Raw genomic sequence first — 16,679 nt, 5'->3', positions numbered from 1 at the left:
TAGTGCAGTGGGTTAGCACAAATTAAACCCAAACCTTAATGTAACCTATAGCATCAGACCCTTTATCAAAACTGGTACTGTGAGCCCCAAGAGATTATGTCCCCAAATCCTTGAGGAGAACACATTGAAACTGACAAAGGAAACAACAAAGGGCCTGAAGGCTGCATTATCATGATTATGAGCCCTGGAATAATTAATACAGTATTTTATAAAAATAAATACTTACACTTCAGGTGTCAGGTATATAGGAATTTGAGGTTAGATAACCATTTTCTGTATTTACTCAGCTCTCATTAAAGAATAAATAAACAGCCATTAAGACAACTCCTATGGACATAGTTATTTTCTTTCTTAGATGTGTCTGCGCTCTTTTATACTGGGTATAAAAACTTATTCCAGAGACTTATATCTGAGTATTAAAAAATGTATTCAAGGAACTTACATAGAGAAGCAGACAGGATTTGGGGACCCCTGCAGGACTTGCAGGATTCCCCAAAAGGTGCCACACTTGTTCAACCTTCCACCATCTGCACCTGCATAATTCCTTCTTTCTCTGCCACTCATGTCACTTCCCCTGTGAAGCCTTCTCTCCCGAGTTGGATGTCCTCCAGTGAGTTTCCACAGCATCTGCGAACTTACATCTTTTATAAAAACCTTCGCTATTGTAAATGGGGTCACGTGTACCAAGATAGGGAATAGAGAGGCAAGGAAAGATGCTGAGATGTTTTCCAGTTTAGTATGGGTTATGAAATGTCTGTTCAGTCATACAAAAGTTACAAGAGTATGTACCTTGACTGGCTTGTCTAGATGAATTAGCGAAACGTGTCCCAAAGTAGTAACTATTAAATGGTGTTATATATAATGGACCTTGTGCTGGATAGCTTTATTTTTTTACCCTCTACCCTGCTCTGTACCCCAGAAAGCTGACCTCTGAGGACTGCATTAAGGGACTCCCTTGCCCTCTGGCTTCCCATTGGGTTTGGCCAATGGAACACTCATGCAGGACATCAGTGGGATGCAGAAGGGTAAAGAAAAGGTATTTATTCTCTGTTCCTTCCTTGCTGAGCCACTGGGGGTTAGCTGCATCCAACTCGGATGCAGGAGGTGAGAGAAGGCTTCACAGGGGAAGTGACACGAGTGGCAGAGAAAGAAGGAATTATGCAGGTGCAGATGGTGGAAGGTTGAACAAGTGTGGCACCTTTGGGGAACCCCGCAAGTCCTGCAGGGTAGATAAATAAAGTGGGGGGAAGGCGTGGACAGAGAGTAGAGCAGACTTGAGGGGAGAGTGGGGTCATGAAGGGTTCTGCATTTTAACAAAATTTCAAGATATTACAAAATTTTAATATTCTTATTTTGGTTCTAAAATATCACTTGGGCAGCAGGATGGGGTTGAGACTGGTGACAGGGAAACCGTCTAGGAGATTTTCTAAGGATGCAGGTGAGAGAAGGGGGTTAGACTAACAGAAGGCTAGTGTGGATGGATGGAATGGAGGCTTCTTTGGAGAACTATTAAAGAGAAGGATTTAAATGGTGAGGATGGTCAGGACTTGTGACTACCAGCTGGTGAGGGAAGGGACGGGATGGCTGGCTTCTGGTCCGAGAGAAGCCACTTCCTATTGTTACTCAACTTGCTATGAGGCCCCAGACCGAGACCACTTCCCAGAACCTAGAAGATGGTCCAAAATGTTACTTACTTCAGTATATTACATTACGAATCTATGGGATAGAAACAAATTTTCTACAATATTTGTTGCAGGTTCTTTCATGGACATAAAACCTATAGCTGTATATGAAAAGGATCAGATATTTTTCACAACTGTCTCTTTTGTACACATTTGGCCTCTGGTACATACATTTGTAGTCAGCATTATATAAATTCACACGCTAATCATTGATCAAGTAACTACTATATAGTACATTGTAGTGTTATTTTGCGAAAGGATTAGGGGAAAAATTTCAAAATATATGGAAAAAACAAATCAGCCTCTGATAATGGCCTCACTTCTTTTTGGTAGGTTTTGTCTGAGCTACCTAGCTATAGGATAGTTTTATCTGAACATGTTTGGCTAAATCCTGGGTATGAAGAAATAATGCTTCTATTTGTTAAGGTGGTAGATTTAAAGTGTGGTTTTCTCTCTAGTATTGAGTTAAAATAGTTCCTGTATAGGTAGACAACACTGCCTACATTTATCGGCTTTGCTTTGCAACGCTATCTCCCGACAACCGTCCTCATCCGCAGGGATGAGAAAGAAAAGGCCACACAACATGGCGACATTCTAAAAACCAGAAATGATGTGTGAAAAGGACACTAAAGACGAGCAGAAGTGTACTTCCATCCACCCTGGTTAAATCTTCAGGGAAACAGAGATAAGCAACAAAAATGAAAAATCCATTCCTTTTGGAAATGAGTCTTTAACCTATAGGTTGGTTTGTTTTGAAAGGGAATTAGATTCTGGGCCCACATATCACACATTCAAGATACGCAGTGTGGTCTCATCTCCCACTAAATATGTTGCTATGACTCAAGCACAGGGAATATTTAAAAAGAAGCAACCTAGGGAAGGAAAAATCTAACTCAGACATCAATAATTCATTTATCAGAAATGGGAGTAGTAGTATGAAATGCCAGGAGACTTTCATTTATAGGGAGGCGTTTTCTATTTTAAGCCTAGAATAATGCAGTCAGTTTTATTCTACCAGTTAATACAAATGGAGGCAAAGCGGAATGGGAGAACAGGTTTTATGGTCTCCCCTAATAATGCTATTTCTTTAGCATCTGTTATTTAGGTTTGACACTCCACCATCTGGGGACTTGAAAAAGCAATAAGAAAAGGATTTTTATAACTTTTTTACTTCAGAGGTGATTTTCTTCACCCCAAAGCTTTAGTGCTAGAAATGTAATCAGGTAAATCTGAGAGATATGATCCGCATAAAGTTTTGAGGGTGCACTGTCTCTTAGTATAGTCATCCCTCAGTATCCATGGGACATTGGTTCCAGGCCCCCCCTGCAGATACCAACCTCTGTGGAAGCTCAAGTCCTTTATACAAAATGACACGGTTCAGTTAACCCTCCGTATCCTCAGGTTCCACACCTACAGTTAGGAAGAGCCAACTATAGAACCCAAAACCCTTCAGGTTACAGCTTCTTCCTAAGTCATCTCCTAATTCAACCTGTTAGTAGCCTATATTATTGCATTATTGTATCCCCCAAGCATTTAGCACAGAGCCATTCACAAAAGTAGCATCTTAATGAGTACCTGTTGAAGGAATGAACAAACGCACCTAGGTGTAAATAATTCCAATATGCTCTGAAACCTACTGGTCAGACTGCACAATGAGGAGGCACTTGCACAGCATATGCCTCAACTTTTTCATTCAGGCAATGTTTAGAAATTCCTCCCCCTCACTAACTCACTTCAAATTCAAGGACTCATGGTCCACTAAAGGGAGACGGAGTATTGGAATTAAAGAAAAGCAGATTTACTGTAGACCAAATGAGCCACAGTTCCCAGCCCCTGAAGAAGCAGAAAACATATCTAAACCTCTAACCTTGGAAATAAACAAAGACTTCCAAGTCTTAATTGAAATGTGAAATGTTCATATGCACATATATTTTGAGATAATTGTAATTTTTAACTGATTATTTATCGAGAACTGGATATAGGAATTGAACACATGATTATAATAACAGCTATAATTACCTAGTGCCTATTAGATAGGCAGCCCTATGCTTGGTGTTTTACATGTTTTATTGCTAATCTTTGGAAGTATTATTATGTCCATTTTAGATATTTTTTAAAATACTAAAGCTCAGAATAGTTAGGCCTAAAGACCATAAAGCTATTAAGGTGAACCAAGGATAAAAGTCAACTCTCTTAAACTACAAACCACTCTTTATTTCCTGATGCCAAATGACTTCTATTGAAACAGAATTATCTATCTGTGGATCCACACTTAAAGACAGATCCATCAATCATATTTATAATTATTGTCTAATGAGCAGAGAGGATATTTTAACCCTAAATGTCTGAATACATGCTTGTGGTTGGCCAAGAAAAAACTGGGCAGCAGTACTGATAGGAGATAAAGGGACATCTGATGCCCCAGGTGACTGCTGATTTTCATAAAACAGAGGTAGGCGTGGTGGTGTTGCCCCTCTGAAAATGCCCTATTTCACTGTCAAGGCTACAAACCTAAGCACACATCCAGAACAATGCCTGTGTCCTCCAACACTCAAACCCACACTGCACTCAATGAACCATGAACAGTACTTAGAATGAGTCAAAGCAGGACACACTAGAATACCCCAGAGGAAGCGGGATGGTAGTGACTCTTCCTGGACAAAGGTCTTGGGGAGCTGCCAAGTTGGAAAGGAATCCTCAACAAAGGATACAGTTTTTAAAAGGCAGCCTGTAAAAAGCCATCAAAGCCAACACTCAGAGAATTGTCTTCACACACAGCCTTTGCAGTTAGCACTGTCAGTCACAGGACAGACACGCCCTTGGAGAAGAGTCACCATTACCACTGAGTTTCGATGCAAAAGTCACCACATGTAGATTCAGACAGAACTGGCTACAGGGCACAATGCATTTTCAGTTTCCACCTACAGCCTCTCTTGTCCCTTCACACCCTGTACAAGGATACTGTGGGTGTTAACTTGATCTCGACTTTCCTCTAGCTTTCCTGTTTATCTTTTCTCTATACACACAAATGTTGATGGGATAACTTTAGCCAAAAGATACGGTACAATCAGTTCTACTATCATGCTTGCCTTGAAAACACAAATTTCTTCCTATAACGTTGATATATTAGAGAGTGATTTGAGTACAATGTGAAATTTGCATTTGTTTATGCACCATTTTGTCCCAGAAACTCTAGGTGACTGTAGAAAACATACCTAGTTGCACTGAGCGCTGTAGGAATGCACGAAACACACAGAGCTGCACACCTTAGGAGCACAATGGTCCACATGTGTCTACATCTGGTGCTGTCACTTCCTCTTTGACCTCAGATAACCCTCCTTCCACTTCAGAATAACTTGCAAGCTGCCATGCTTCCAAAAACCATCCTGGAGGGTATCCTCCACTCTGCTTATTTTCCCCCTTCCTCCCAGCCTATTTTGTTATTTTCCTCTCTATTCTCTGTTCTTCTTCAAAGTTTTCATCTTTATCTCTTTTTTCTTCTTTTTTTCTTGCACACAGAGTGGCAGGCATGTGAGTAGAAGTAGATGTAATGGGTACACACTTCCATAAGCAAATTTCAGGTCTTATTCAAGATGAAATGCCAGGAGGGGCAGTACAGGTGTCGGGGAGTGGGAGGTATAAACTACTGGGTGTAAGATAGGCTACAAGGATGTATTGTACAACACAGGGAATAGAGCCAATATTTTGTAAAAACTGTAAATGGAGTGTAAACTTTATAAATTGTATAAAAAATTTAAAAAGAATAGTGCAGCTTAAGAAGTCAGTGTCACAAGAGAATTGTATTATAAACATACTAGTTAGAATTTAATTTCATAATGATAAGACACAGATTAAGTATAAAATTGATGGAAATGGACTTTGAACCCAGCCTAGCTATGAATCATATCCTTACTATTTTGAAGTATCAGACTGGCACACAGTCTCGAGCCTTCTTTATGACAGGATGTCAAAGGTCAGCTCAGCACTCTGTATTCTCCAAATATTCTGGTCAATAATTCAGCCTTTCTTCCTCTCAAATTTACTGTTACTGAAACCAATTATCTCTAGTTACAACTCATTTAAATGAAAGATACTTGGATCATGTTCCTTTTCATTACCATAAGGGCTCTGGCCTTGTGTATAATATGCAGAGCAAGAGTCTGTAAACAAACCACTTGAGTTTGATTCTTTGCTTCCTAACTTCTTCATCACTTATTACCTGTTTAACCCTTATCCACTTGACCTGTCTGAGCCTTGTTTTTTCCTTCACATCTAAGGGCTGAATTTAAAATAAGATAATTTAACAAAGGACTTTTTTAAATTTAAAAAATTTTAAAAAACGATTAAGTGCCACATTTATTATAGTTTTATAAATTTCTTAACCACTTAACATGAATAAAGTGTTAACATGAATAATTTTTAATAGGTCACTATCATTTTTCTGTGTGTCATTGATGAAGCTTCTAAGCTTTTCCTAATACTCTATGGTTTTAGACTTTGCAGAGTGCGAGTATTTTTAGGAGTATATGTGTCACACTAGAGCAGAATGGACTGGAGAGTGAAATTTATCGGTGACCTTTTAAGTATGGAAGCTTCCAGTTTCTTCTTCAGTGTTTCATGCTAGTTTGCAAATTAGGTTAAATAAATTAGCTCACATTGTCTCAAATTGTAACCCTTTGCATGAAATTGACCATAACTTTAAACAGTGTAATCTAGACAGTAATGACCAGGCTTGAAAGAAAAGGATCCAGTTTACTTTAGGGCCCTTTCTCTTTCTGTTTGGAAAGTTCTGGAAAATTCTATCTACATCAATTTGTATGTTAATGCTTTCACCACTGAATTTGATTTATAATATTGACTCGTTAATATTAAAAAACAGCATTTTTCACAGTAACTTTTTTGAGGCTTCTTTGTAAATGGTAAGAAGAGGGGAAAAAAAAAAAGAAAAACCCATGTACAGTCACAATTATCTAGGCCGCATTGGTTTTATCTAAACTTATTGACTTACTTAAATAATACCAGCTGAGAAACTTTTCCCTACAGAAAAATGCAGGCTAGAAATAGTACATAATAAATGAGTAAAACACCTCTCTTTATAACTTCTGTGATTCCAAACAAAAACATGTAAATAAAAATTCAAATGATAGTATCTAAATCACAGCATTATCCTAGAGAAACTGTGCAGTAAAAGCAAAAAAGTTAATGTGATCTAGAGATTAGAAACACCTACTAATCTTTTAAAAATACCTGGATCATCGTAAGCAAGAAATGGATGTGTATTTCATTTGCTTTCAAGAAAACTACTGTACTAACTGGAAAGTGTAAACGTGGTTCCATGGGTTTCTAAGGCTCTTGCCTGTGAGGATAAGAAAGGTAATGTGTTCCATACGTGGCAAACCATAGAGGTATTTCAGGTATATCAGTAAAAAATACAATCACTACAAAGTAGAGGAGAAAAAGAAGCAAATCAGAAAGCGCTGGCAGAGACCTCAAGCACAGCATTCAATCAAATGCGTTGAACTTAACAGAATAAAGTAACCCTCTCGGGGGGCACTTTGTTTTGCCTCTCCCTTTAGCACCCCTATCCCTAAGCAAATGGGTCACAGGCCAATGAACACCTGAGGAACGATATTCCCCAACCGCACCCTCAAGTCATTCCCCAGTTTCTCTCTGCAACCATTCTTACTGTGTGGACCACGCCTTTTTATATCCAGAAGCTTTAGCCGAAAGACACTTGTTTATCTTGGAGCAAATTAGGGATCATTTGTTACCAAAGATTTTCAAAAAAACACTTCCCTCCGCAAGAGCAGAAAACAAAGCTCCCTGCCGGCCACATGCCAGGTACCCCCACTTGGGCCTTACTTGTTCTCGTTGCTCGCGTCATAACGAGGCATGGGGTCTAAGTCGTTCCCATTCACGTCACAACTCGCCAGAGCATCCTATGGTCACAGAGGAGAGAGAGAAAGGAGACAGACGTTCATTAATTAGCCATGCCCCTGAAGGCTCATGCCTCCTTAAACACATTTCTGCAAGAGAGTAATTAGAGTAAATAATACACTCATGGTCCGGTGGTGTCAGGATGCCTTGTTCTGTAATAATCAGTGTCATATCTTTCCCCATGAAGGTGAAGAAATACTCTCTGCAGACCAAAGACGTGTCCAGTCCGCTCTTGCCGGCACTTTTCCCTCATACCTAGCACTGACCCCTCACCCCAGTGCTTTGAAGATGTCCTCGACAACCACCTTCTCTGCGAAGTACTGCTAGAACACCTAGAAGACAGTGATTTATTCTTCGCCGACTCTCTCTGTATTCCTTACTTCATTTCTTGAGTGTGCAAATTCCTTATCACAATTCAAAGATTTTTGGAGACAGAAATCATTCACAAATAATTGGCAAGCCAATTAAAAATCACTATTAGAAATCTATTATATCAGGTATCTTGGGACCTCTATTAGGCAATATTTGTCTGGTTTCAGATGTTTTAACTACTGTAAAAGGGTCTACAATTCAAGACTTCGTACTAACACCAAAAGGTCTTTTGCCCCAACCAAAATAATGATCAAAATTTTGTTATATGTCAAAGTTCCAAAATGAAGCAGAAGTTTCTTTGAAACCAAAGCTGAATTTATTTGTTTGCTTTTTTAAATGGTTGTGAAAAATCTTCAAATTACTAAAAAAAAAAAAAAAAAAAAAAAATTAATGGATTGCTCCATCATCCAAATTTATATCACCATAGATAGAACTAATTTAGGATGTTTTGAATTTTCTGATGCTTTATGATGATTTATTTCTGTTATCAGTTTTAGTGAAAGTAAATGCTATCTTTGTTTTCTGTCTTTATCAAAGGCTCTTGTTTCTGAAAATAACTTAAAGTACATGGAGTCTGAATTTTTGGGGGGGAGTAAGCAAAATACACATGACATATAAAGGTGATAAGTCTCTGCTTCCCGTACAAAGGAACATACAAAGCAGCCCACCTCAGCAGTCATTAAAGCATGAAGGACAATACTGTGCAATTTCACTTATAAGGAAACAGAAGCCCGAGACAGGTTACGTGACTTGGCCAAAGGCATGAAACGAATTGCCTATGGAATTAAGACTGGAACCCAGCCACCCCATCCAATGTGCTTTTCTCTACTCTTCACCAGCTGTAACATTAGGAGAATCAAAAGGGCACCAGTACTGCTAATTGCACAGGTGAACTGTGGAGAATTTTCTTTCCAGGGAGAAAAAAGTGAAAGAGGTAAAGAATGCAATCACATTTAGGTTAAGGCTCTTTGTGTTTAATCAAATGCACTTCTATGCAGTGGCGAGTAGGAACACCCTGTAAAAACTGTACTGCATACGATAAGAAAGACTTCTTTGCTAGGCAGTGGACAGGCGCAGTTCTGTTCTTTATATGACCTGGGCTAACTCACTTTAGTCTTCAGGCCTCAGTGTCTACCCTATCAAATGAGGAGGCTGAACTGAAGTTCCTTTTTAGCTCTGAAATTCCATTCTGTGAAGAGACACAAGTTTATCTGAGTGTGCTTGGAGGCAGGGTAAGGGCAGCCAATCAAGTGTCTCGTACAAATGAGAACTAAATGAACTTGCAGTTCCTTCTCTCTCTCTCCCTCTCTGTTTTTCAACCTTAGGGAAAATCATCTAATTTAGGAGAAACTGTTTCAACCTTTCATTGTAAAAATCGATTTGTGAAGTTTCTTAGCTGAATTTTCGAAACAAAAAGGGCAACAGGGTAGAATACTGAGAGGCAAAGCAGTTCAAGTTGATAAAAGTATAAGGTGATATTGGGTGGTCCTGAGTGAAGGAAGGTCTTCGTAGGTCAGAAATATGGGTGGCTGTGTGAGCCAGTGGTAGTTTCTGATGTGTCAAGGAAGTGACTTGGAAGTATTTTATTTGCAAAGATAAAAAGAGAATCTTTTCAGGTTTGAGGGACAAAAGGAAAACTAAGAGAGAGTAAGTGTCATGCAATAAGTGAGACTGAGCAAATGGAAAATAAACATTGGAGAGCATATATGGCAATCGCTACCTAAATGGTTTCATGAGAAGATGAAGCGGCAGATAAGAAAGAAGCCAGAGGAGAGATGGTCAGAGAGACAGATACAGGGAGTCATTCCCACAGTGCAGGGAAACCATGTCTTCCCACGCTGAAGAGAGAGAGAGAGAGAGAGGGCGACGGAGAGAGAGGGGGGCGGGAAATAGCAGATTTCAAGAGGACAGTACGTCCGCCTTAAGGAAAAGGCCATGTCCATTCTGAGTGAGTCCAGGACGATGGGCCACTGCCGTGTCCACCAGTTACCGAGGAGCAAAGAGGAGAGAAAGGCAGCAGGCCTGCGAGGATGGTGGGTCCTTCGTGTTAATGTGCAACGGGAAGCTATGGGCCGGGCCCCTCTCAGAACTCTCCACAAGCTCAGGGCACCGTGAGATGGGCTGGGCTTGCTGACACTGCCCCCTTAATGATGATGAATATAGAACAGAGAAGAGAAAAATCTGAGGAGATGTGGTCCTCCAGTTATAGCCTAGGGTTTTCTGTGGGGACCTTCCGTAAACACGAAGCAAAGCTTCCCACCCTGGTCCCTGACTTTCCTCCTTCAGGATCAACATGAGTCCTGACTTCATCATGATTTACAGCTGCTTGTATTTTCAAGGCTGTGAGAGGAAACTTGTAAGCTGAGAGAAAATCACCAACTTTGAAATTTTTTTCAATAACAACATGAAATACAATATAGGAAAACTCATACAACCAAAGTGTTGGGATTGAAAGGAGTTATGAAGGGACAGAGAGGGACATAGGTAAAAGTGACTGAAGTCCTAGTGGGTATGCAGTGATACCAGTGTTCTAGTGGAAGCAGTCGTCAACAGAAGAGAGCTTAGAAGGCACTGGTGTGGAGTGGGGTCCACCAGGAGTCTCTGCTGAGTCCTGACAGGAATCAGAGAGCTGCATCTGCAGAGAAGAGGGAGGCACCGCAGGCTCTTAAGTAACAAAAGAGATATTTTAGGGAGAACACCAAGGTGTCATGAGAAACAAATTTGAGCAGAGAATGGCATATTGGGAGATAATTATGGCATTTTTAACCAAACTTAGGAAGGAGACACTGATGGAAAAGGAGGCGTCTGGAGAGTAGAAGAGAGAGGGGTCATTGACCTACTTCCAGGCAGGAAATATCATGGTGGTAAAGGGGACCCCAGGGACAGAAACCGACCCCAGTGTCCAGTGGGCACTGGGTATCAAGACTGTGGCTTTCAATGAAAGTACTGAGTCTCAGCCCTTTCACTTGCTCTGTGACCTTGGGCTCACCTTATGTTCTGAGTCCTGGAATCTCAGTCCTTTCTTAAGCAAGGGAATTGACTGATTCCTAAGGACTACTGGGAGGCCGTTCATTACTGTCCTTTAAAAAGGGAGAGGCAGAGAGAGAACGAGACTCGCGGAATAACTTGAGAAGAGTTCTAAGCACACTTTCTCCATAAAGGAAACGAGGAGTGCTATCTGGCCGCATGGATGAACTGCTGAGAAGAGTGGATGTTGTCAGTAGCACGTGGGATTGGTGCTGGGGTTTCTGCTACCTTATCACCTGCATTTTATCATCAGAACATCAAAGGCACACAGAAGTGGATAGTGGGATAGCCTTATCTCCTGCTTCCTGCCCTCCAAGAGTGCATGCTTTATAAGATGGCAGCAACACGCAGAGCCTATTGTACCCGCTGGCTGCATTTTTCAGTGGTTTTCCCCCTTTTGGAGCATCCTAACATGAGTTCCATTGTTTCCCAGGAGGGAAGCTGCTCTGACCACAGCAAATACTCACGTAGTTCTGCATCAGGTCTGGATGGGTCCTCTCAATGCCATCATCCAGGATGGTGACCACGATGTTCTTGCCCGTGTAGCCTCTCTTCCAGGCTCCTTCGATATTCATGTCTGACTGGCAGGGATGTGTGTTGTCACTGCAGTGCTAAAGGTGTAAGAGGGAGAACTGGACGTTGCAGATTACCAAATAGTGAGGAGGCTGGAAAATCACCTACTACTTAAGACAACGCATTAAATTAACAGGAATTTGGTGGATCGTCTGTTCAAGTAGAAGCGCAGATCTCCAACATGACAACAGGGGAAGGGAGGAAGGATAGATGTGGGGAAGGAAAGCAAGACAGAAATCTCTCCTGCCAGTTCTGCCCTGTTCTAATACCTTCGGAAAAACATGATAAATAAAGTATATCTCAACAGCAGAATAATGGGTGCACCATTTTATTGTTAGCATGTATTAATGACACATAAAAAGGGATCGTAGCATTTCATTTATAAACCCAAACTAGATAACTGAAGAACATATACATTATAATTTCTTAAACAGGCAACTAGAAAAGTCTGGCTGCAAAAAAACCCCGGCAGCTTCTGTACGGTGCCAGCCAGAGGTGTGCCACTGCTGTGAGAAACCCATTAATGAGAAAAAATAACAGTTTCTTCAAACTTCTTTCAGCAAATTAACAATGAGTGTTGTCTCATAATTTGTAGGGAGCCAACAGACTCATTCAGTGCTACTTTGAGAAGGGAGAGAAGAAGAGTGCAGAGTCCAGACAGGGGACAGGCACAGGAAAATGTGCGTGAGGGCTTCGAAGGGCAGGCTGAAGAGGCATCGAATCTTAGCTCATTAGGTGTAGTGATTTCATTCCACAATGGCTACAACATACAAACACATCAAGAAATAAATTAAACCAGCAGTTCTTCCCGATATAATTGACTAGCATTCATCCAACCCACACAATTACTCCTTCAAAGTCCATCTCTATGAAATATCCCTCTGAGTGGCGTTTTCCAGGTTCTTAAGGCTCAGCAGAGGAACAAAGGAAAAGGGCTGTGCCGTAGCCTACTGCCATGGCAACGCGAGCCCAGGTCCTCAACATTCACTATCTTCCTCCTGCTTTGTAACAGTTCAGCACTTCAAGAGGCGAAGAGAACATGAGCTCTGTGTGCTCTAAGCATAATGGAGACCCCACTGCCACTGATTCATCTAACGCATACTTTATTGAGCACTTACTACATGCTGGGGTATGGCAGTGAACATGGAAGATGAGGTCCCTGTCCTCATGACCTCTCTAAAGGGGAAACACAGATGATAAAGAAAACAAGGAAGACCATTCAGAACACTCCTTACGTTTTAAAGGAATTGAAGAGGGTAATATGGCGGTCAATGCTGAGCAGTCTGAGTACACACCTCTCTGGGGGGGACGGTCAGAAAAGACCCCAGTTTCTGAGAAAGTGAAATGTGAGTTGAGATATGACTGATGAGAAAGAGCTGGCTTGCCCAAGAGCTTAGACCTTGTCGTGGTAGAGGACACAGCAAATGCAATGGCCATAAGGTGAGAAACAGATGAGTGCATTGAAGAAAGAGAAAGAAGATGGGGTGTAGCTGAAGCTTAGTGGATGAGCAGGAAAATGGCATAAAAGGTAGCAGATCAGAATGGGCAGCAGAGGTCAGGTCGTCCCGGGCTTTGTAGCCATGACTTGACTTTTATTTTAAGTACAACCTAAATGCAAGCTCACCTCTTTCCAAACTTTACCCCTCAAAATCAAATGCTAACTAGTGGCAGATACCTCTAATACCTTTGTCGAACATTATAAACACACTTGAGTAGTTTTATGGATTCATTCTGACAAATGGTGTACCCATTTTTCATCACAGATAATATCAATTTCATTGAAAATAGGGGCTTATATATTTTATGAACATTTGTAACTTTCTGTCACTTTCTTGACTTCTTTCTGGCACTTGAGGCCCTGCACCACCATCTATTACTACACTGATCCAATTCCACTCTCCCCTCTCTCCCCAGTTTTTGGAGCACAGCTCAGGACCTACTGCCTCCCACTTGGCTAGCTCTTCCCCTTCGCTGAACTTAGGAATGAAGAGAGACAGACACAGACACACACACACAACACACACACACAACACACCACACACAACACACAACACACACATAAAAAAAACATTCTGTTCTACACAGTCCAACCTCAACTTACTGAATTCTGCTGAACTGTGGTTGAATGTTGAATCTTGTGTGTGAATTTTGGCTCCTTTGTAAGCCTCTAGAAGACTATGCATTAAACCAAGTCTAGTCTAGGATTTCAGTCAATATTGGCTTATCGCTTACACGCCACAAGTGAGGGCATATTCTCCACTTTATATCCAAGTTCACATCTGCCAAACGCTTGCTCCTCCGACCTCGTCAGAGATATCCAGCCAGCTAATGCTTGATTAACAGATCATGAAAGAAACAGTGTAGATTTACAAAATGCCCATGTTTTTCGGAAGTCTCATTCTAGCCAAGAGTTTGGGCCTCTCCTCACCAAATATTTTAATTTAACACAAAGCAACACTGACAGGTTTCCATTTCATTTTTTTCTTTTTCAAAACCTGCTCTGGCCACCTGTGGTATCGTTTGTGACACAAAGTAGCATTAATGTGGCCAAGAGGTGGGTGGGAGGAAGGAAATGCACAGGAAATGGGTCACCCACACATGGATAACTGTCCTGGAGTGGAGGGATGCTGCCTGAAATTGTAATTATGAAAACTGAAGAAAACCCACCGTGTATGGAAAACATGTGTGTTCAAAGTGGAGCAGTTAGGTTTCTTTCTTCCACCTCTGCTTCTGTTGAATCTGACTTCACCATTAAATATTTTTGAACCACTTTTTTTCTTTTCATCTGCCAACATGGTATTGGTAGAAGGGGAAGGAGGGGAAATATCCAATTGATACTTTCATTTGGATAATCTAATATATCAGGTAGCTAAAATGTCAAAGAAAAAAAAAAAGATGATCAGAGCCAGGGGTGTTTCTGGAAAATGAGTGATAAGATCCGTGGACCCTTAAACGAGGACCCTACATCCTGAACGTGATCTTTAGATTTTTAACACCATTTCAAGTAGTCCAGGCTTCCGAACATGTTTCTCATGTCACTGTTTCATAAGCCCAAGGTATCCAAAGAGCAAAAACTACAGAAAATACTGATGTCACTCAATGTAGCCCAAATGAAAAGGAATTAATCATTTCCTTAACTGCCTGATCAAAATGGTCTTTAAACTGGGCTCTATTTACTTGACAGCAATCTGTGTTACAGCATTACCCAAAGGCAAAAGGAACACATATTAGCCATGATTTCCTCACACTCAGCCTGCCATGTTAAGAGATCTGTGCCAGAGCAGGAATTAAGACTAGTGTCTGGAACTGTGTTACCACATATAGTCCCGAGGCTGGTATTCACAAAAGGGGCCAGTCAGAAATTTCCAGCATATTTAAAGCTGATGAAAACCACATATGTGCACTGTATATGTAAGACAAATATTTAGAGTACATATATGCACCTTCAGCTCTGAATAATGTCCTGTATTTCAATAATAGGCTATGCACAGATGACAAGGACACAAAATAGCAAATATCTACAGAAACAATGGTTACTACCTAGGTCTCTCATTTCCTTATCAATAAAAACTTTTATTCTTTTTCAGGAATGAAATTTTAGAGAGATTATTCTGTGAGTTCTAGAAAAGGCCTCTTCCATACCACGGTTATGAGCTCTTTTGCTTATAAACCACTCTGGGTGTGTCTACTTCTCTTGTGTCTTTATAAACATATCACAAAGTTTGCTAAATGAAAGAACAGTTTATACCCAAAATAAACACCTTTGTTATGCTCTCACCACCATTTTCCTCAGACTGGGGGGGTGGGTCGGAACCCTCAGTGTCATTATTTTTAAACTTTTCCAGGTTCTTAAGGTCTCCAATGAACTGCCAATTTATATGCTGCCAATAGTCTGCTAACATTGAAAACATCTGTTGTTCATTTCCATTGATAAAGTGGTTCATAAGACTGCGTCTCTGACTCCACAACGTTAATAAGAGAGCAGAATTAAATACACAAAAAATCTGTTTTAAGAAACAGACTCAAAGACATAGAAAACAAACTTATGGTTACTAAAGGGGGGAGGCAGGAGAGGGATAAATTAGGAGCTTGGGATTAACAGATACACACCTCTTTTTCTTTTTTTTGTTTTTTAACATCTTTATTGGAGTATAATTGCTTTACAATGGTGTGTTAGTTGCTGCTGTATAACAAAGTGAATCAGCTATATATACAGCTACATCCCCATATCTCCTCCCTCTTGCGTCTCCCTTCCACCTCCTTATGAGACCCCTCTAGTTGGACACAAAGCACGGAACTGATCTCCCTGTGCTATGCAGCTGCTTCCCACTAGTTATCTATTTTACATTTGGTAGTGTATATATGTCCATGCCACTCTCTCACTTCGTCCCAGCTTACCCTTCCCCCTCCCTGTGTCCTCAAGTCCATTCTCTACGTCTGCGTCTTTATTCCTGTCCTGCCCCTAGGTTCTTCAGAACCATTTTTTGTTTTGTTTTAGATTCCATACATATGTGTTAGCATACGGTATTTCTTTTTCTGACTTACTTCACTCTGTATGACAGTCTCTAGGTCCATCCAACTCACTACAAATAACTCAATTTCATTTCTTTTTATGGCTGAGATATTCCATTGTATATATGTGCCACATCTTCTTTATCCATTCATCTGTCGATGGACACTTAGGTTGCTTCCATGTCCTGGCTATTGTAAATAGAGCTGCAATGTACATTGTGGTACATGACTCTTTCTGAATTATGGTTTTCTCAGGGTATATGCCCAGTAGTGGGATTGCTGGGTTGTATGGTAGTTCTACTTTTAGTTTTTTAAGGAACCGCCATACTGTTCTCCATAGTGGCTGTATCAATTTACATTCCCACCAACAGTGCAAGAGGGTTCCCTTTTCTCCACACTCTCTCCAGCATTTGTAGATTTTTTGATGATGGCCATTCTGACTGGTGTAAGGTGATACCTCATTGTAGTTTTGATTTGCATTTCTCTAATGATTAGTGATGTTGAGCATCCTTTCATATGTTTGTTGGCAATCTGTATATCTTCTTTGGAGGAATGTCTATTTAGGTCTTCTGCCCA

At 40.7% G+C, this 16,679-nt stretch overlaps 1 protein-coding gene across 9 annotated transcripts in view; it reads right to left on the bottom strand.

The window, feature by feature from the left end:
• The window catches only part of PCSK5 (proprotein convertase subtilisin/kexin type 5), a 465,151-nt gene that overhangs the window by 324,879 nt on the left and 123,593 nt on the right, over positions 1 to 16,679 (bottom strand). For all 9 annotated transcript variants that reach the window (XM_082401326.1, XM_082401328.1, XM_082401327.1 and 6 more), the window contains 2 exons: positions 11,486 to 11,629; positions 7,545 to 7,621 (listed from right to left, as the gene is read on the bottom strand). In XM_082401326.1, coding sequence (XP_082257452.1) covers positions 7,545 to 7,621; positions 11,486 to 11,629 — 221 coding nt within the window. The remainder of the gene's footprint in view (positions 1 to 7,544; positions 7,622 to 11,485; positions 11,630 to 16,679) is intronic.

This window comes from Balaenoptera borealis, assembly GCF_965194805.1.
Source record: "Balaenoptera borealis genome assembly, chromosome: 8".
Classification (NCBI taxonomy): Eukaryota; Metazoa; Chordata; class Mammalia; order Artiodactyla; family Balaenopteridae; genus Balaenoptera; species Balaenoptera borealis.
Note: the sequence above shows the minus strand (reverse complement) of the source record. Positions and strands in the feature narration are given on the sequence as shown.